The sequence below is a fragment of the Ovis canadensis genome, chromosome 24 (genome assembly GCF_042477335.2).
Source record: "Ovis canadensis isolate MfBH-ARS-UI-01 breed Bighorn chromosome 24, ARS-UI_OviCan_v2, whole genome shotgun sequence".
Taxonomy (NCBI): Eukaryota; Metazoa; Chordata; class Mammalia; order Artiodactyla; family Bovidae; genus Ovis; species Ovis canadensis.
Genome location: NC_091268.1, coordinates 35318803 through 35340826, shown reverse-complemented (window position 1 = coordinate 35340826; position 22024 = coordinate 35318803). Strand labels below are relative to the sequence as shown.

The window sequence follows — 22024 nt, the reverse complement described above, 5'->3', positions numbered from 1 at the left end:
AATCCCTGGTGAGGGAACTGAGATCCTGCATGACTCACCCTGTGGCCAAAAAATAAGGAAAAAGAAATAGCAAGTCATGCGGAAATTATAGGTATATGGAACTTCCAAAAAAGGAGCCATGTTTTATTATGATTTGTAAGTCATATACTGTACAGATTTTTATCAGTAAAATTTATAATAAAATTACATATGTATATGTGCTTACTTTTTTCCCATAGAGCCAATCATTAAGCATTTCTGTCACATCAGTATGTCTCAGTGTCTCATGCTGGGCCAATTATCACTCCTGGATAAGAGAATCTAGACAGGCACATAGAGTTCAAGTCAGTTAGATGAAGGTGGGTGACTGAACTGGTTCTCAGCCAGTTGAGATAGAGAAGAGAAGAGAGAGAGACAATGAGAGAGAAAAGACTGAAGGTGACAGGAACAAACAAAGGCACCCTGACTCTCGCCTCCAGTCCTGTTTCATTTCCTGTCACAGATGCCCATGAATTTACCTACTGCATCCTTCCCGGAAACCTCTCTTTAAGAGGTTGAGTTCAGCTGAATTCCTTCTTCACAACCAAAAGCTCAGCGAACCACAGAAATCTGGACTATATGAGTCCTCTTATCCTGGTCTCTGAATTTCCCAAATCTGTTGACTATTAATCACAGGGAATCTACAGACAATTGTGATAAAGTATTACTTAATGAAAACTGGCGGGGGGGGTGGGGTGGGGTATCACTAATAAAATCAGTCAAATAAGCAATATGGGGCTTAAAAAAAAAATAAAGTGGCACACATAGTCAGGTGAGTTCTGGGAAACCCAAAGCAACTCACATAGCAATTCAGGGGTAAGGAGTGAAAGGTTGTGTTCAGGCAGTGAGACCACTTGGAAACAGCCAATTTAATTCATATTTAACGTTCTTTTGAAAAATATTTATTTATTTATTTGTCTATGCTGGGTCTTAGTTGTGGCATGCAAAATTTTTTAGTTGTGGCATGTGGAATCTTTAGTTGCAGGATATAGAATCTACTTCCCTCACCAAGTGTCGAACCCAGGGCCCCTGCATTGGGAGCACAGAGTCCTACCCAGTGGACCACCAGGGAAGTCCCCATATTTAACATTCTTATTATGGAGTCAAAAACTTATACATTTGATGGACTTTTTTTGTTTGTTTGTTTTATTCATTTTTTTTCTAAACAAATCAGAGGTTATAAAGAACAGCTTTGCCTTCTGGCATAATGTAAACTCTATGAGAACAAACAACTGAAGTTCATTTGGCTCCTGTAATGGCTGGTGTCACCCTTAGAAGGCCCCTGTGTAGTCTGTCTTCTTCCTGATGGAGAATGGGCTCCAAACCAGGATCTGAATTGCTGCGATGCCCAGCGGGACCAGGCAAATCAGATTAAACATGGCGTCATGAAGATCTAAGATTGTACTGAGAGGGAAAAAAATATTGAAACACAGTTAGTTTCTTCAGTGGCTTCTTTTCTTATTAACTCAAAGCTATACAACAAGAAGTTTCAGAAAAGTTTTGATATCTATTGAGCCCATTTAAAAACTAAATGTAATTTTATCAAATAATTTTGATTCTTTCAAATAACTGAATAAGTAAATAATCCCTACCTTCTAGTTGGTTATACCAGGGGAGGCTGATACGTACTCCTTTGATCTCAATGCCTGGGGAGAAGTGCTGTGGCCACAGCTAAGGACCCCACACTGGGCGCAGGAGGACAGAGGCGGAGGTGGGTATAATGCATACAAATATGTATCTACATACTCATGACACTGTAGTCTTGAAATCACCATCCAGAGAGTTTCAAAGAGGCAGGAGCTGGGCATTCATTTTTATTACTAAATTGACTTCCATTCTATACAATTTGAGATTATGAGAGGAAACCAGGCTTAATAATAATATTAAGAAATGACACAACTTTTTCTGCCAAGAACTTCATTAAGCCCAAGATGCCTATGGTTCTCCATTATATTTAGTAGATCATACTTTTTCATTTAAATCATACACAGCAAAAGAGGCCTCCTGGTTGTTTGGGGGCTGATTATCTGGTTTGCAGCTTCTCTTTGGTTACTTGGGCTATCTAAAATAGCACCTCATTAATTCAGCCAATTGAGGAGGTAAGTGGCAAGGTCAAACTATATGGTACAAGAAAAGGAGGTGGCTTGTTATATTTTTATACCAGAATCAGTTGATATTACCAGAACCTATGTGTCATTCACTCATTTAAAAAATAGGTATTGTGTGATTATTAATGTGCTAGGCACTGGGTTCAGGACTGGTTATCCAATGGTGACAAAACTGAGTTCCTACTTCATGGAGCTCACCTCCCAGTTCTGGAGATAGACCTTAATCAAGTTATCATAAATAAGATTGACTTACCCATGATTACAAATGAAGAAAAAATGCTGAGATGGAAAAAAGCAAAGTATTAGATAGGAGCTCATAGTCAGAGCGTTTGCAGGTAGAGTCTGGAGAAGGTTCTCCCAGGGAAGTGGGATTTCAGCTGAGTCCTAAAGGATAAGTAGATATTAACTAGAAGACCTCTGACTAGAATCACGGGAAAACATCTAAGCATTGCTACCTCCGCCTCTAAAGGCCACAGGCAGAAAGGTCTTGGGTGCTCTGGACTGGACTGTGTTTGCTTCCAATTACTGCTTCACAAAACGACGCTTCACCTTGAGTCCTACTCAATCCAAGAATTGATGACTATGACTTTCCCATTCTTTGCTCCTCTGCTGCTACTTTCTGGGCTCTGAGACAGTCACAAAGGTGTGGGCCATCAGCTGGACTTCCCAACACACACTGACTGTAGCCTCTAGAAGTAACAAAGGAGCCCCATTATGCTGTCAGGATGCAGTTACATTTCTGCTCCACCCGGACTATCGATGGAAGACTTCATTTCTAGGTGCACATGGTGTTTTGTCTTCCTAGCATTTCTTCCTTTAAGAAAAATCTTTTGCCCTCTTCCACAGTAAGCCTGTTTCAGTCCTGAAGATTCAGTGGATGTCGACTACCCTGCTCCCACCCCAATGTCAGGCATACACCAAGACCTGGTCAGAGTTGGACTATAGCTGCTATCTCAGGAATGGACATGTGACTCACGCAGAGCCTTTCAGGGTCCAGCTCGGAGCTTCTGCTGTGCTACTGGGACAAATGTTTCCTCTAGGATCTGAGTCTGTAGGCCCATGTAAAGCTGGGGTTACCTTGCTGCCACGTGGTAAAAGTTTGCACTCAACACAGAGGGAAAGTCATGGGCAGAGAAACAGATTCCTAACATCATTTGAGTACTACCTACACAGAGCCCAGCTCTGTCTGACTTTTCAGTTATATGAGCTGGTAAGTCCCTTTTTCATTTGAGCTTACTTCCATTGAGTTTCTGTCACTTGCAGCTAAACTGGCCTGAAAATTGTATCTTTACCATTGACACTTATGTCCAAATTACAATAATTTGGCCTCCGACCACTATAGGGATGGAATTCAGTGATTTCTATTGGTCATTACTAAGCCACAGGAGGTTTGAAAGAGCTGATCACAGATTTCGAGAATGAGAAGACAAGGTCATGACTATACTTTTGAACTTGATATAGCAATGTAGAAACATGATGCTTCCCGCCTTTGACTACTCACTGACTGGACCCACAAGACAGGCCAGATCGGGGGACTGGGGCAACAACGGGTGCAAGATGCCAAAAGGTAAGGGAAAGTCAAGCTCCACGTTGTCAGTGGTGGTGGTGTTCAGTTACTAAGTCGTCCATGGACTATAGCCAGCCAGGCTCCTCTATCCGTAAGATTTCCCAAGCAAGAATATTGGAGTGGGTTGCCATTTGCTTCACCAGGGGAATCTTCCAGAACCAGGAATTGAACCTGCATCTTCTGCCTGGGCAGATTCTTTACCACTGAAGCTGCCAGGGAAGACCAAGTTCCACCTTGTCACAGCCTAAATCACACACTTCTTAAACACACAGAAAAAGAAAGGAAGTGGCCTAATCAAGACCTTTAATGAACAAAAAAGCCACAGAACCATGACCGTGAACTGCTAGTCAAGGAATTATACAGTATGTGCTGAAAGCCCAGTGTTTCATGAAAAGACTGGTTTCTGCTTGGCTGAGGCACCTGTGTTGCTTTTTATCTGAGTGCTTAACAATAGGAGCCCATTGTCCTTCTGCATTCTCTAGTTATAGCAGATTCCAGTTTCAGAAATATCAAGAAATTAGATTCCAGCTGATATGGGTTCTCTCTGGGAGATTTCTGATCTCCAAGACAGAATTGTCTTTTCTCTTTATTTCCAGGGTGAGAGGAGGCGTAGAGAACATGTGTGATAATCTGCAGATGCAAAGCTTCCAGCGAGTGTGCTGACAACATTACAGGGAGAGAGTTTTAGGCTGGAAGTTCAAGGGAAGGCAGCAGAATGAACATTTAAATGACTAAGGTAGTTTGATAAATACCATGTTGTGGTCTAACCCCCAATGCTTTCAAGGCTGACACCATTATTACTAAAGCTGCAACCATTTTCATTTCCATATTACTTCACTGAATCACTTGATGCGCTTCAAAAATTTCCTTGATCTTCCTGCTCTTTTCTTAAGATTTCCTCTTTCTTTTAAGATGTTATTCTAATCTGGGAGAGATGCCCATGATTTAGAGAATTTCTTTTCCTCTTTCACATTGCATACCCTCTACTGGGATATGGATGAACTTAGAGAATAGCAAGGAGAGATAAGAAGGGCTTCTTAAGCCAATACAAAGAAATAGAGGGAAACAATAGGTTGGGGGAAAAAAGAGATCTCTTCAAGAAAATTGGAGATATCAAGGGAATATTTCATGCAAGGATAGCAGCATAAAGGATGGAAACAGTAAGGACCTAATAGACGAGGAAGAGATTAAGAAGAGGTGGCAAGAATACACAGAACTATACAAAAAAGGTTTTAATGACCTGGGTAACCACAATGGTGTGGTCATTCATCTAGAGTCCAGATATCCTCGAATGTGAAATCAAGTGGGCCTTTAGGAAGCATTACCATGAACAAAGCCGGTGGGCATTATGGAATTCTAGCTGAACTATTTCAAATCCTAAATCATGATGCTTTTAAACTGCTGCCCTTAATATGCCAGCAAATTTGGAAAACTCAGCAGTGGCCACAAGACTGGGAAAGATTAGTTTTCATTCCAACCCCAAGGAAGGGCAATTCCAAAGGATGTTCAAACTACCATACAACTGGGCTCATTTCACATGCCAGCAAGGTAATGCTCAAAATCCTTCAAGCTAGGCTTCAACAGAATGTGAGCCGAGAACTTCAGATGTTCAAGCTGGATTTAGAAAAGGCAGAGGAACCAGAGATCAAATTGTCAAGGGAAAGCAAGGGAATTCCAGAAAAATATCTACTCTTTCTTCATTGACTATGCTAAAACCTTTGACTGTGTGGATCACAACAAACTGGAAAATTCTTAAAGAGATGGAAATATCAAACCACCTTACCTGTCTCCTGAGAAACCTGTATGCAGGACAAGAAGCAACAGTTAGAACCAGATTTGGAACAATGGACTGGTCCAAATTGGGAAAGGAGCACGTCAAGACTATATTGTCACCCTGCTTGTTTAACATATATGCAGAGTTCATCATTTGAAATACCAGGCTGGATGAATCACAAGCTGGAATCAAGGTTGCTGGAAGAAATATCAACAACCTCAGATATGCAGATGATAGCACTTTAATGGCAGAAAGTAAGGAGGAGAGAGCCTCTTGATGAAAACGAAAGAAGAGGGAAAAAGCTGGCTTAAAACTCAGCATTCAAAAAACTAAGATCATGACATCTGGTCCCATCACTTCATGGCAAATAGAAGGGGAAAAAGTTGAAACAGACAAATTTTATTTTCCTGGACTCCAAAGAAGGCTGACAGCGACTGCAGACAGTGACTGCAGCCATGAAATTAAAAGACACTCTTCTTGGAAGGAAAGCTATGACAAACCTGAAAGTGAAAATTATTCACACAGTCATGTCCAACTCTTTGCCACCCCATGGACTATATATAGCCCACCAGGCTCCTCTCTGTCCATGGAATTCTCCAGGCAAGAATACTGGAGTGGGTTGCCATTTCCTTCTCCAGAGGATCTTCCCGACCCAGGGATCAAACCCGGGTCTCCTGCATTGAAGGCAGATTCTTTACCAACTGAGCTACTAGGGAAACCTAGACAGTGTATTAAAAACAGAGACATCACTTTGCCGACAGCAGTCTATATAGTCAAAGCTATGGTTTTTCCACTAGTCATGTATGGATGTGAGCGTTGGACCATAAAGAAGGCTGAGTGCCGAAGGACTGATGCTTTCAAATTGTAGTGCTGGAGAAGACTCTTGAGAAGGAAATCAAACCAGTAAATCCTAAAGGATATCAACCCTGAATATTCATTAGGACTGACGCTGAAGCTGAAGCTCCAGTACTTTGGCTACCTGATGCAAAGAGCTGACTCAGCGGAGAAGACTCTGCTGCTGGGAAAGATTGAGGGCAGGAGGAGAAGGGGATGACAGAGGATGAGATGGTTGGATGGCATCACTGACTCGATGGACATGAGTTTGAGCAAACTCTGGGAGATAGTGATGTACAGAGAAGCCTGGCATGCTGTAGTTTATGGGGTTGCAAAGAGTCAGACATGACTTAGGGACTAAATCGCAACAGAGTGACCAGTTGGCCTTGTTATGCTTTCAGAATGTCAATTCCAGCCTTAACAACATTTTTAAATGAATCTCTGGTAGAAAAATAATACCGAAGCTCTGCTTATAATTTCATTCACTCAAGTATTTATTGCTCACTTATTGATTTAGGTTCTTACAATGTCGAGTAAATAAATCAACAATGATTCTTACTTTCAACAAAGTTTACATTCTATTGGAGGCAAAGAGACGATAAATATATTTAATTTTATCTTATAATAAAAACCTTTGCTTATGGAAAAATGTTTGCACCCAATTTTATCTCACAATGACCTACCTTTAAAAGAAAAATACCTACCTGCAGCTTATTACATTCTAAAATATTACTCTGGAATCTTTTTCTTCATTCTCTTGGCTTATTTTCTTAGCTTAGCTTTCCTTGCTAAACAATTTGTAAATTCAGCTCTATACGTAAAGGGGTCTACAAAAGTCATCTGTCACCTCCAGACCTATCACATTGGGGCTTTTCCACATCTGAAAACTAAAGCAGGGTTGGCGTCCTTTCCACTCTCCTTTTCTGCTATCAATATAAGCTCAAAAATGTATAAAATTAGAAATGTTGCTTCCTAATTGGATCAATGAAATATGTTGATGGTTAGTAGTATAGAAATAGACATCTCTTGTCAAAGAAGTTGATGTCAAAAGCAGTGTTGTAAATGCTCCTGCAGAGAAGTAGGAGCCCAGGATGGAAAAGCCCAAAGAAACTATGGTTTCTGTGGCCATACAGTCTCCTTTGAATTAGGGTCCAGAATACTTGAGTCCATGTGAGCTATTACTTCCTTAGGAAGAAATTTCTCCTTTCTAGGATGATTCATAGGGTCTCAAAGAGTCAGACACAACTGAAGCGACTTAGCGGACACACAGGGTCAGCCTGATGAGCCCCTTGTAAGAAAAGTGAGGACATGACACGTAGGGCAGACTTTCTGTGTGCCAGGCCCTGTTTGACATTTTCCTCTGTTGCTACTGATTTTCACAATAACCCTGAAGAAGACTCTAAGGCTTAGCCAGGTTTATTACATCACCCAACATTCCACAGCTGTTTGGAGCTGAGATTTTTATCTAGATTTAAACTAAAAATCTCTCCAGGAAAAAAAAAAAGATATTTATAATATAAATTTATTAGAAGGGAAAAAACCCTCATTTTTGAAGGAGAAATTTATATACTCTCTGCAGAAATGAATTCAGAAACTCTTGTGAAGAGGCAACTGTCTACAACGAATATCAAGAGCAAGAAAAAATAGCTCGGGAAGGACTTCCCTGGTGGTCCAGTGGTTAAGAGTCTGCCTTCCAATGCAAGGGACGCAGGTTCAATCCCTGGTTGGGGAACTACGATCCCACATGCCATGGGGCAACTAAGCCCATGCACTGCAACTAGAGAAGCCAGTGTGCTGCAACTGCTGAAACCGCTGAGCCTGTGTGCTCTAGAGCCCGGGCTCCACAGCAAGAGGAGACAGGGACATACAAGAGAAGCTCGAACGCTGCAACAAGCAGCCCTTGAGTCCCAACCGCAGAAGCCCGCACGCCACAACTAGGGAAAGCCTGTGCACAACAAAGACCCATCACAGCCAAACAGTTTAAAAATAAAAGAGCAACTTGGTAGATCACATTGCTGACACGGAAATGTAAGGATTTAACTTCTGATACACCTGTTTTTCTTTGCCAGAGGTTGGAGGCTACTGTTAATGTTTCCAGCTATAAAGACTAAAGGTCATAATATTTCTCCAAAGAAAAATCTTCAGTGTTGGTTATATCCTCCTTAGGACATAATCTTGTCCTCAGGCGGTCCCTTTGCAATGAAACATTATGACCCTTCTTTACAGAGGAAGAGAAGTGAGCCATAGGGAAGAAATCAACACAACATTGATAATTCCGTGGCAAGACACAGGATATATATTATTATGGTCCAAAGAAATTCCAGATAGAAATTTCCTACACCAAAATTTTCACATCACAGCCTTATTTCTGCCACTATTAATAAAGTTTTTCAGCTTCAGTTAGAATCTTTTGGGCAAAATATTACTAATAATTTAGAATGCTACACATGTTCATCACAGTTGGAATAGGGACTTACTATAAGAATCTTGTTAAAAACTGATTATCCCAGGACTTCCCTGGTGGTCCAGTGGCTAAGACTCTTCTCAACGTAGGGGACCCAGGTGTGATCCCTGCTAAGGGAACTAAATTCCACATGCCGCAACTAAGAGTTCACATGCTGCAAGTAAGAAGTGTTCCTATATGGTGCTTCAAAGATCCCATATGTAGCAGGTAATACCTGGTGCAGCCAAATAAATAAATAAACATTTCTTAAATTCTAAAAAAAAAAAAAAGACTGATTATCCCAATATTCATTCCAGCAACCCCAACGAACGTACATGCTTACATGTGCGTGCTTGCTCAGTCATGTCTGACTCTGCGACCCCACGGACTGTAGCCCACCAGCCTCCTCTGTCCATGGGATTTTCCTGGCAAGAATACTGGAGTGGGTTGCCATTTCCTTTTCCAGGGGATCTTCCCAACCCAGGGATCGAACCCATGGCTCCTACATTGCCAGGTGGATTCTTTACCACTGAGCCACCTGGGAAGTCCATATCCTTATCATGTACACAGTTCATATCCACAACTGTAAGATATTTTGTATATATTTTAATCTTTTGTTCCCAAACAGACAGTGATAGGGAAGGTGAAAGTCATGTCTCACCAAAGTACAAAATTTGAGGCTCTGAATACATGGGAGAGTTCTAAATTGCTGAGTATTTCTAGCTCTCCTAGTGATCCTATAGCAGGATGCATGAACTCCTCAGAGAAAGGCCATTTTTTTTTTTCCTTTTTAGTCCTCTATCCTTCATCAATAGCCTCATAAAGCGAGAATATGTAAAACTTTAATAAAGAAATTCACAATAAGCATGTCATAACTATAACAGAATCAACAGTATAACATAGTTTTGATACTTTGAGAGAACAAAATCCACCAGAACCAAGTATAACGCATAAGACTATTTCATTTCTACCCTAGGTAACTTAATCTTTAACACTAAAGAAGACTGCTGCTTTCATCCTAATAGGAAACAGAAGTCAGGAGAGATCCGTGCCTAAGGATCTCCAGGCTATCACTGTGGTAAATCTCTATGGCAAGCCCTTGTTTTCAAAAACCAGTTTTTAAATTGATTCTAATGATTAACTACATAGAGTAACCAAGAATGCTTTCGTTATTTAAAAAAATGTAGGGTTGAGACGCAGATACAGAGAATAGACTTGTGGCCATAGTGGAGGAAGGAGAGAGTGAGACAAGTGGAGAAAGCAGCACAGACATATATATACTAGCATGTGTTAAACGGATAGCTTGTGAGAAGCTGCTGTATAACACAGGGAGCCCAGCCAGATGCTTTCTGATGATCTAAGGGTGGGTTGGTGGGAGGGGAGGGAGGTGTCATATGTATAATTATGGCTGATTTGCACTGTTGTATGGCAGAAACCGTCACGACATTGTAAAGCAATTTTCCAGCAATTAAAATTTGTTTTTTAAAAAAAGCAAGAGTTGAGGTTATTTTTTCTGTGTCAGATATTCACCCCGAAGCAACTCATCTTGGTTCTGCTTCTTTGCTAGAGTTGAAGACAGTATTGTTTACTCTGTTATTAAGAGAAAAGTCATTTCCTGAACTTTTGTTGCAAGTATAATTTGGGAAGTATCTATTGTGAGGCTTCCAGAACAAAAGACAAGAAAAAGGAAGGCTGCATATATAATATTTAAAAACACATTTGTATGTATGGCAGATTGATCTAGAAGACTCTATTTGGGTGTGTGAAGGATCTGATTTACATTTCCTGTAAAGTCTTTACGGATGACACTGTAATACAGCAAGGAAATTGACAGACTTTGACCATTGGGAAAATGTATGTTTCTATTGCAGAATATGCAGCAAGCGGCAGGAATCTGGCCAGGGCTAAAAGACAGTGCTACCATATGGAGTCAGCCCAGTGCTAAGCCCCCCAGGGCCAAGTCTGTGCTCTTCCTTCACTATGTGCGCCTCTTAACCTTGGACTTGGCTCATTGCCCTGGACCTTCCGGTATGCCTCCAGCCACTAACACCACGTGAACTACTAAAAGGCGAAAAGGCAGCATGTCGTACGACTCCTTTATCTCGGCTTCCAGCTCAGTGCTAACATCCAGTAGGTACCCGCAAATGTTTGCTGATAAAAGCATGCAAGCATAATTAATTGACCAAATGGACAGAGTAGTCCTTTTTCTATAATACACTAGAATTTCACTGTTGTTTATTTTGTATGAAAAGTGTGGACTTTCTTGCAATTTTTTAATAGAAACTGCATGTATAAACTAATCAGGCAATCAATTTCTAACATTACTACATGAAATACCTTATCCCCTATAATTAGAAGAGAATACATGTTGCTTTTCTTGCCTAAGTACCTCTCTTATGAATCTCCAATAATAACAAGTTGAACCATTACATTTACAGGCTACTGCATAGATTTACTAAACTTAGGAAAACAATCTACCCCCTGCAGAACAAACATTTCTCTAACTATAACAAAGAGTCACAGACCATCTTTCAAAAATCACAGTTGGAGAGAATAATATCCCTGAACCAAACAGCTCTGTATATTGTAATAGTAAAATATTAATCAGGAAACTCACTTCCAATAGTAAAATATTAATCAGGAAACTCCTTCCAAGGAGGACATTTACTTCACATAGACATTTTTGCTAACTTTGTCACACTGGTGGCTCTCATAGCACTCTCTGATCATCAGCCCATATCCTGCTAAGTATACAGTTGCCTCTGGACTTCAGTCGGACACTTTCAGATCGGCAATAACTGTGTGAGGCCACGAGATGCCAAACGTCAAATTATCAAAGATAAATGATACTTGAGTACCCTGAACAAGTTTATAACTCTAAAAAATGCTTATGATATCACAAGACTAGACTGCCAACGTGTCTGATTGTCACATATCTACGCCTGAGTCAACAAGAATTAGTCTCCGGGGCCTCTGTTTTCAAGGAAGTCAGTCTGCAGGCCCTCCACATCGGCTGCACACTAGAACAAGCGAGGGAGCTTTTAGAAGTACTGATGCCCAGATCTCACCCCCAGAGAGTCCAATTTCACTGGTCAAAGGTGTGACCTGGGTATCAGGACTTATTCAAGCTCCAAGTGATTCCAGTGTGCAACATGGTTGAGAACCATTGCTTTAGAGCTTGTGTTTCTCAAAGGACATTTGGAGGAGCACAAAGTAAGTGCACTCTTTCTCTCCATTGCTCTCACATTCACCAGCAAATGAGCTTTGAGTCCTTTCTACCCCAGAATCTGTTCCTCTCCCCTTTTATTAATAGTCACCATGGTTTTCTTCGGCAACATGGTTTGAGGATTTTAAGGCTACTGGGATTTCAAGCAGCTTCCCTATTGGAGGTAGAAAACATTCACTTGCTAGATGGAAAAGCTAAGACTGAGAGTTTCATCAAGTTCTACCAAAAAATGTGTTCCAGAACAGTCCACATACAATTCTTTCATATACGCCACTCATTGCTTAACACACAGTTACCCAATTATCAGTCATGCCTCCAAATCCAAGGATCACTAAATTCTGTTAATTCTGATGCCCTAACCTCTCTTGGTTCGGGCTTCTCCTCACCTTCCACATGACAGTGCTTTAGCTCAGGCCTTCATCAGCAATTCTCATATAAAACCAACTCTGGCCTTCAAATTATTCTTTCTCTAGGATTTGGCTAACCTCACTTCAAACCATTCTCCACATCTCCAGGGTGATGTATTCAAAGGCAAGTATAACATTATTACCCCTTGGTTTAACAACAATAATAGTTCATTCCTTTAAGGAGCAAATCCATACTTCTCAAACTGCTAAACCATGTGCAATTCCTCCTAGCATGTCACATGGTCTCTCTGTACTTGCACAGACTCCTGCTACATTTTCACAGTTCATCTGAGATCGTTTCCTTGCTACCCAGTCTGAACTATGTGCTCAGATAGTGTGTTCTTCCACAGCATCGCACACTTACTTATACTGATAACACCTAACACATAGCATTATGATTTTCACTATCATTAACTGTGAGCTTACTCAGAGAAGGGTCAGCATCTCATCTCTTTGTTCTTTGGGCTCAGCACAGGAGCTGGTATCCAGGTAGGTTCAGTAAATATTTGTTGAATGAATGCCCCATCATTTCACATTTCCATGCTTTGCAATATTCATTCTCTTCCCTGGTTACTTCCAGTCTTCATTTATAGTATTAACGTCTTCATTATAGTATCACTGTCTCCTCTGAAATGACTGAAGCATCTTTTCCTGTGTACAGCCTTCCCGGACTTGGTTTCTGAAGCAGTGCCTATCGCACCCACATTTTAGCCACTGTTATACGTTGCATGTACTTCTAATTATGGCACCTACCACTCCGTTCTGAAACTGCCTGTCCTCCTAATCTATCACCTTTACCAGACTGCAGGCTCCTTAGTGGCAGCAACCTATTTATCTTTGTATCCTGAGCACTTTTTCTATAGTAGGTGACCAGTAACTGAGGTTTAATTCCTTCCCCCCTCCAGTCCTTTATAGAATACTTTAAAACAAAATTCAGATTATGTCTTGCCCGGGTTTAAAAATCTTCAGTGACTTCCTTTACCTACAGTAGTCTTTCCCAAAGTATAGTATCTGTACTCCTGGTAGTACATGTGATAATTTTCAGATGATACACAATAGTTCTTTTTATTTTAAGTACCTAAATTTGTTAGGAAAGTGAAACCCACCAAATAAATGATTCCATGTATATTTTTTAAGTAATTTAATTTTTATTCAAGTATAGTTGACTTACAACGTTGTGTTAGTTTCAGGTATATAGCAAAATGATTCAGTTTTACATGTATATCATATATACTTTTGCTTATGATTTTTAAGTTTATGATTTAAAATAAATTTAAAGAAAGATGTTAAATAAATAATAGTACATAGTACACATAACAAAAGTTTAAAAGTCATCACATTTGGGACACGCTGATGAATATGACTGAGAAAATTTAAATGCAGCATCAGCCCCTGACCTTTCCAGTCTCATCTCCCTCCAGCTGCTATCAAGCAAAATAATATATCATGTGTTATTAAACTGCAGGTTTCCCATGTCTTACTCCTCTTATTCATCCTATTTCTCACAGCAGCCAGAAGGATGCTACTAAAAGATAAGTTCAATCAGGTCATTATGGTGCTCAAAACTCTTCAAGCAAGATGCTTTTATTTTTAGGACATGTAAGCTAAACTGTAAGATGTACATAAGCTATAAGATATATGACATGCTACTCCATTTGCAACTTAACCAAATACATGTTATGCATATATACATGCTATATCGCTTTAGTTGTGTCTGACTCTATGCAACCCTATGGTCTATACCCTGCCAGCCTTCTCTGTCTATTGGATTCCCCAGGCAAGAATACTGGAGTGGGTTGCCATGCCTTTCTCCAGAAATACATATTATATGCACATAAACACAGATAAAGCCGATAGGGCACAGTTCAAAACTATTGAATCTAAGGAGTGGGTGCCTGGGTTTTCTCAATATTTTTCTTTCAATTTGTGTTTTAAATTTTTCATAATAAAAAGTTATGAAGAAAAACAACAGTGGAGGGAGATAGGGAGTAAGTTCAAAAGGGAGGGGATATATGTATACCTATGGCTGATTCATGTTTAGGTTTGACAGAAAACAAAATTCTGTGAAGCAATTATCCTTCAATTAAAAAATAAATAAAATTTTTAAAAGTTCTGAAGAAAGACAAAATGACCTGATATATATAGGTAGAAGGATGGATACTTTTATCTATATATGCCAAAATCAATATAGTAAGATACAGTTGAATTTAGGTGGTGAGTATATGTTTTCACTGTACAACTTTTTCAACCTTTTTGTATATTTTAAAGTGTTTATAATAAAGATACGAGGGGTATAAGGAAAACTTTAAAAAATCAATTCCTGTCTGCAGAAAATCCAAAAGAACCAACAACTAAAAACAAAAAAGCAACCTCTGAAACTAACAAGCATTTATAGCAAGGTTGTAGGTTAAAAGGTTAACATACAAAAATCAATTGCTTCCCTGCTTCCCTGGTGGTTCAGAGGGTAAAGAATGTGCCTGCAATGCAGGAGACCTGGGTTCAAACCCTCAATTGGGAAGATTCCCTGGAGAAGAAAATGGCAACCCACTCCAGTATTCTTGCCTGGAGAATTCCATGGACAGAGGATCCTGGTGGACTGCAGTTCATGGGGTCACAAAGAGTCAGATTCTACTGAGTGGCTAACATTTTCACTTTTCACTTTCATATCAGCAATGGAACTTAAAACTAAAAGTATTATACCATTTACATTAGCACCCCCCAAAATAAAATACTTAGATATAAGCCTAACAAAATATGAAAGAAATCAAAGATAAACTAAATAAACAGAGATATTCCATGTTCATGGATAGGAAAACTCAGTACTGTCAAAATGTTAGTTCTTCCTAACTTGATCTATAGGTTCAACACAAGCTGTAACAAAATTCCAGAAGGTTATTTTGTGGATATCAACAAACTGATCATAAGTTTTATATGAGAAAGGTGAAAAATAGCCAATGCAATACTGAAAAGGAATAAAGTCAATGGATTGGTATTATTTGACATCATGACTTACTATAAATCTACAGTAATAAGATACTGTGTTATATCTATCAATATATGAGATGATGGATATTCATGAAACTTGTGACAGTCATTTCCTGTTGTATGCAAGACAAATCAGGCTTTATACCTTAAACTTATTCAGTGCTGTAGGTCAATTATATTTCAGTAAAACTGGAAGAGAAAATATACACTGTGATATTGACAGAAGAGTAGACAGTCAGATCAGTGGAGGAGAATGGAGAGCCCAGAAATAGTCCCACATAAATACAATCAACTGATCTTTGACAAAGGAGCAAATAAAATGAGGAACAGGTTCAACAAATGATATTAGACATACACATGCCAAAAATTAACCTAGATATAGATCTTTTACCTTTTACAAAAATTATCTCAGAATGGATCGCAGGGCTAAACGTAAAATGCAAAACTATAAATTCCTAGAAGAATAGAAAATCTAGGTGGCAATGACTTTTTAGATACATCATGAAAGGCACAGTACATGAAAGAGTCATTGATAGGGTGGATTTCATTAAAATTAAAAACTTCTGTTCTGCCAAAGACACTGTCAAGAGAATGGGAAGACAAGTCATGCATGGGAGAAAATATTTGCAGAAGACATATAAAACAAAGGATTGATATCCAAAACGTACAAAGAGATCTTAAAATTCAGCAATAAGAAAACTAACAACCGGATTTAAATATGGGCAAGAGATCTGAATAGATACCTCACCAAAGACATACAGTTGGCAAATAACTATGTGAAAAGATGTTCTAAATAATATGTCATTAGTGAACTGCACCTATTGGGATGACCAAAATGCAGAACACTGTCAATACCATATGTTGATAAGGATGTGGAGAAACAAGAACTCCCATTTCTTTGCCAGTGAGAAATTAAAATGGTATAGTCACTTTGGAAAACAGATGGGCAGTTTCTTAGAAAATGAAACATACATTTATAATATTATCTAGCAATTGTGTTCCTTGGTCTTTACCCAAAGGAGTTGAAAACTTATGTCCACACAAAAGCCTGCACACGATGTTTATAGCTGCTTTCTTCCTAATTGCCCAAATCTGGGAACAACCAAGATGTCTTTCAGTAGGTGAATGAATAAACAAGCTAGGATACACTTTCCTGCATTGGAGAAGGAAATGGCAACCCACTCCAGTGTTCTTGCCTGGAGAATCCCAGGGAGGGGGAGCCTGGTGGGCTGCCGTCTATGGGGTCACACACAGTCGGACACAACTAAAGTGACTTAGCAGCAGCAGCAGCAGGGTACATCTACACAGTGGGATATTTATTCAGTGCTAAATAGAAATTAGGGCTTCCCTGGTGGCTTGGGTAGTAAAAAATCTGCCTGCAATACAGGAGACCCAAGTTCGATCAGCTATCAAACCATGAAAAGAAATGGAGGGATCTTAAATGTGTACTACTAAGTGAAAGAATCCAATATGAAAAGTATGATCCCAACTGTATGACATTCTGGAAAAGGCAAAACTATGGAGACAGTAAAAAAGATCAGTAGCTGTCAGTGTTGAGGGGAAGGAGGGATGGATATACAGAACACAGGATTTTTAGGGCAGTAAAACTATTCTGTATAATAGTGTAATGGTGGATACATGTCATTGTCCATAGGTCATTATTATATGAGTTATTTGTCAAAATCCGTAGAGTATGTAACACCAAGCACAAACTCGAATGTAAACTATGGACCTTGGTGATAAGGATGTAGGCTCGTGGATTATGTACCACTCCGGCTGGGGATGCTGATAGTGGAGGAAGCTGTTTGTGTGGGAGGGCAGAGAATTTATAGGAGCTCTGTGTACTTTCTGCCTAATGTTGTTGTGACCCTAAAACTGCTCTAGGACTTCCGTGGTGGTGCAGAGGATAAGAATCTGCCTGCCAATGCAAGGGACTCGGATTCGATTCCTGGTCTGGGAAGATTCCACATGCCAAAGAGCAACTAAGCCTGTACTCCACAACTGCTAAACCAATGCTCTAGAGCCTGTGAGCCATAACGACTGGAGCTGATGAGCCCTAGAGCCCACATTTGGCAACAGCGGAAGCCGGAGCAGCCTAGAGCCTGTGCTCCACAACCGGAGAAGCCACCACAATAAGAAGCCTACAAGTGTACTACAAGGAATAGTAGCCCATGCTCACTGCAACTAGAGAAAGACCAAACAAAAGCAAAGAAGGCCCAGCGCAGCCAATAATAATAATCAAAGTGAAAAGTGAGGTCGCTCAGTCATGACTGACTCTTTATGACCCCATGGACTGTAGCCTTTCAGGCTCCTCCATCCATGGGATTCTCCAGACAAGAATACTGGAGTGGGTTGGCATTTCCTTCTCCAGGGGATTTTCCCGACCCAGGGATCGAACCCGGGTCTCCCGCATTGTGGGCAGACGCTTTACTCTCTGAGCCATCAGGGAAGCCCAATAATAATAAAGAATCCTTTTTAAAAAACTGCTCTAAAAAATGTCAGATAAACAAATGAATATATCCTCCACTACCTCACCATCACCATTTACCTCGTAGTGAAACCAGAGCAATAAAGAAGGGCTGCAAGGACCAGCGGATTTGGTCTCTACCTGCTCCCTCTGCTCCAGCCACACAGGGAGCCTCCTCATCAGACTGAGTACCAGGCCTGCTGCACTTCAGCGCTTCTGCACTGACTGTTCTTTCTGCCAGGAACACTCCTACCGGAGAGCACCCTGCTCCCCTCCCACCTTCCTTCAGGTCTTTATTCAAATGCCACCTACTTGGCAATGAGACTTCTCCATCACCTTATGTAAAAATGCAGCTTTTCCCAAGCCTTCCTGTTCTTCTTGTTTTATTTTTCGCCAGAGGACTTCTCACCAACTAACACACTATGTATTTTACTTAGCTAATTTCTTGTCTGCCTTCCTCACGCTAGAACATAAGCTCTGGGAGGGCAGAGGCTTCTGTTGTTTTGTTCCCTGCTGTTCACTGCCTTATCACGGAGCCTAGGATGTGGCAGGCTCTGGACCATGTTTGTCAACTGAATACATGAAGGCCTTCATGAGCGTTCTCTCATCCTTCCAGACACTTGCCACGCTGTTTTCTCTGCCTGGAATGACATTCCTCTGGGTTCAGAAGAGAAAATACACCCAACCTCCAAAATTCAGCTCAAGAAACCTCTCTTTTGCAAAGGGCTCCCTGACTTTAGGCAGACAGGAGTAGGTAGGAACCTCTTCCCTGCATTGCCACAGTGTCCCATTATCACCAAAGACTGGTGGGGCCTTAGTGTTTTGCAAGCTGTGGGGCTCCATGGAGACTCCTTATTTATCTTGTATCCCCAGCACCTTTGAACCTGGCAGATAACAGCAGGCCCTCAGAAACATTTGTGGAATGAAATGATAAATGAGTGAATGACATAGAAAAGCAATCCATATGTAGTTTAGGGTGAATTATGTAGACATTTGTAGCATACATAATTTAAAGAATACCCTTAAAGGCGTCCCTGATAGTTCAGTTGGTAAAGAATCCGCCTGCAATACAGGAGACCCTGTTTTGATTCCTGGGTCAGGAAAATCCACTGGAGAAGGGATAGGCTACCCACTCCAGTATTCTGGGCTTCCCTTGTGGCTCAGCTGGTAAAGAATCTGCCCGCAGTGCGGGAAACCTGGGTTCAATCCCTGGGTTGGGAAGATCCCTGGAGAAGGGAAAGGCTACCCACTCCAGTATTCTGGCCTGGAGAGCAGCTTTCACTTTACTTCACTTCAAAGGTATCCCTACTGAAGTTTGTTTGACATTAATATTTTCTATTATAATTTACTCACAACCTGTAAGTTAATGACTTATACTGTCCAAAGTCTGAGATATCACCCAGTCATCAATGTAAAAGGTTGAGTTTGCATTCATATTTCTATCACATTCTTCCAAAGTGTTTTTTAACTCTACCTTTTGTTTGGGTTTCCATATCCAAACTGGTTTAGCCTTGAGAGTATCACCATGGGAGCTAAAGACTGAGCAGGTTTGGTAAATAAAGCATTGATGCCAAAGACCATGGAGGAAAGGGGTGACCTGGAACAGAAAAAAGTAGCAGAAGTCTACATCACACACAAACTACACGTATGTATATATGTGAGTGTGTATATACTATGTATATGTATCCAAGTATCAAGGACCTGTCTGACTATTAAGTCCTCCTTGAGCCTAAATAGACAATAATAGAAACAATCTATAAAATGCTGACCATCATCTGATAATGCACAGTTGTCATAAACCTGCATTGAACAAGTCTGTTTTTCCAACAGAATTTTCTCACTTTCTGCCTCTGAGTCACATTTTGGTAATTCTTGCCATGTATCGAACGTTATCATTATTATTCTGTGTGTTACAGTGATCTGTAATCAATGATCTCTGATGTTACTATTGTAGTTTGGACATTTCATTTTTTAGCAAGAAACAATTTTTAAATTAAGGTATGTACATTTTTAGACACAATGCTATTGCATATTTTAAAAACTACCGTATAGTATAAACATAACCTTTATATGCATTGGAAAAACAAGAAATTTGTCACCTCTCACTACCATGGAGTTCGACCTGTCGGCAGCCGTGGAGTCCACCTCCAAGAAGCCCCAAGGGGCAGGCAAGGTGGGAGACCCCAAGCACAGCCCCACCAAAGTTCAGAGCCGGTCAGCTGATAACCTTAAGCATCACCACGGCCATGGTCACGGCCAAGGGAGCGCCTCAGATTCCAGCAGCAGCTCCAGTGATTCGGAAGATGAGGCGAAGCCTGGCTCGGAGCCACACAGGAGCGCCTCAGGCAAGGTCAAGAAGCCCAAGGAGAAAAAGGAGAAGAAGGAGGAGGAAGGGAAGAAGAAGGCTTCCCACTGATGGCTCTGGGCGGGGCTCATTAAACCTTTGCTCGCCAAAAAAGAAAAAAGAAAAATTTCTCACTTGCCTTAGTGCCATATTTGCTTTATTGCACTGGTCTGCAACTGAACCCACAATACCTCCAGCAACAACATGTATTATTTCACATAAGCCCCACAACAATCTTGTAAGGAAGGTATCATCACTTCTGTTGTAGGGCTGGAGGACAGACTAGCTTCTCCACAGATATGCAGCTAGCAACTAATAGAACTGGGATTCACACCTAAGTCTTCCTCCTCAAATTTTATAAAGGATTACTTTAATACATTCTCAGTGAGAATCCTGCCATATCATTTTCTGATAATTAAGTTACATCATATAAAATAAATCAAGGGCATTGCCTGAATAAACTGAAATTTTGTCCATATTTCAACCAATGATGGAAAACTTGCAACTAAGGAAGAAGAGAAGAAAATGGGGAGGTGAAGAAAGGGAAGAAAAAGAGAAAAGGAAAGAGAAAAGATGAGGCCAGAGAATTGGAAGAAGATGGATCTGACCGTAAGACCTTGAGTTTCATCCCTAGTTCTTCAATCGTGCTTACATTACCCTGGGAAAGTTAACTCCTCAAGAGTTTTAGTTTTGTAAAAATGAGGATAATTATGATTTCATGATAATATAAGAAGATAACTTGCTATCAGTATCCTCCACTAGACCATCAAAGTCACAAGGGCAAAGGTTATATCTGCTTCGGCTCTCTGATTAAGTTCTTATCTGACATGATCAGGACAACAGTTGACTAAAGCAAAAAAAAGTCATTTTCAGAAGATGAGACATTGACCATTCTATTTCAACTTAACTATATTCATTCACTTATCTTTTTTTTTCTTGAATACAGGTCCACTGATGAAAGTGCTGTGCTATCTTTCTGGCACATACACTATTCATACAACAGGATCTATGGTTTCTACCATCAATTATAGAGAGAACCTAAAGTTGTTTACAAGGCATTCTGAATACAGAATAGTTTTAGATTTTTCTATTTCCTTAAACATTTAAAGGTCTCAAGACATCAGGTTCGATTGTAATTTTTTTTAAACTTTATCAAGTCTTTCTAAAGCATTCAACTTAGTTTTCATAGAAATGTCTAATTTCATACATATATTTCCTAAGTTTATAAAATATAAGTGTTCAGTTCAGTTCAATTGCTCAGTTGTGTCCGACTCTTTGCGACCCCATGAATCGCAGCATGCCAGGCCTCCCTGTCCATCACCATCTCCCAGAGTTCACTCAGACTCACGTCCATCGAGTCCGTGATGCCATCCAGCCATCTCATTCTGGGTCGTCCCCTTCTCCTTCTGCCCCCAATCCCTCCCAGCATCAGAGTCTTTTCCAATGAGTCAACTCTTCCCATGAGGTGGCCAAAGTACTGGAGTTTCAGCTTTAGCATCATTCCTTCCAAAGAACACCAAGCACTGATCTCCTTTAGAATGGACTGGTTGTATCTCCTTGCAGTCCAAGGGACTCTCAAGAGTCTTCTCCAACACCACAGTTCAAAAGCATCAATTCTTTGGCGCTCAGCTTTCTTCACAGTCCAACTCTCACATCCATACATGACCACTGGGAAAACCATAGCCTTGACTAGACAGACTTTTGTTGGCAAAGTAATGTCTCTGTTTTTCAATATGCTCTCTAGGTTTGTCATAACTTTTCTTCCAAGGAGTAAGCATCTGTTAATTTCATGGCTGCAGTCACCATCTGCAGTGGTTTTGGAGCCCAAAAAAATAAAGTCTGACACTGTTT

At 40.4% G+C, this 22024-nt stretch overlaps 1 protein-coding gene and 1 pseudogene across 8 annotated transcripts in view; one reads left to right on the top strand and one right to left on the bottom strand.

Annotated features, from left to right (window-relative positions):
• Positions 1 to 1141: 1141 nt before the first annotated feature.
• Positions 1142 to 22024, bottom strand: part of LOC138429141 (transmembrane protein 180-like) — a 46856-nt gene continuing 25973 nt past the window's right edge. For 4 of the 8 annotated variants that reach the window (XM_069570334.1, XM_069570332.1, XM_069570333.1 and 1 more), the window contains 2 exons: positions 19304 to 19426; positions 1142 to 1422 (listed from right to left, as the gene is read on the bottom strand). In XM_069570334.1, the coding sequence (XP_069426435.1) occupies positions 1290 to 1422; positions 19304 to 19426 (256 nt within the window). In that variant the 3' untranslated portion in view covers positions 1142 to 1289. The remainder of the gene's footprint in view (positions 1423 to 19303; positions 19427 to 22024) is intronic. The other 4 variants (XM_069570337.1, XM_069570336.1, XM_069570335.1 and 1 more) reach the window with 2 other exon arrangements.
• On the top strand, positions 19932 to 20245 carry LOC138429733 (immortalization up-regulated protein pseudogene; annotated as a pseudogene).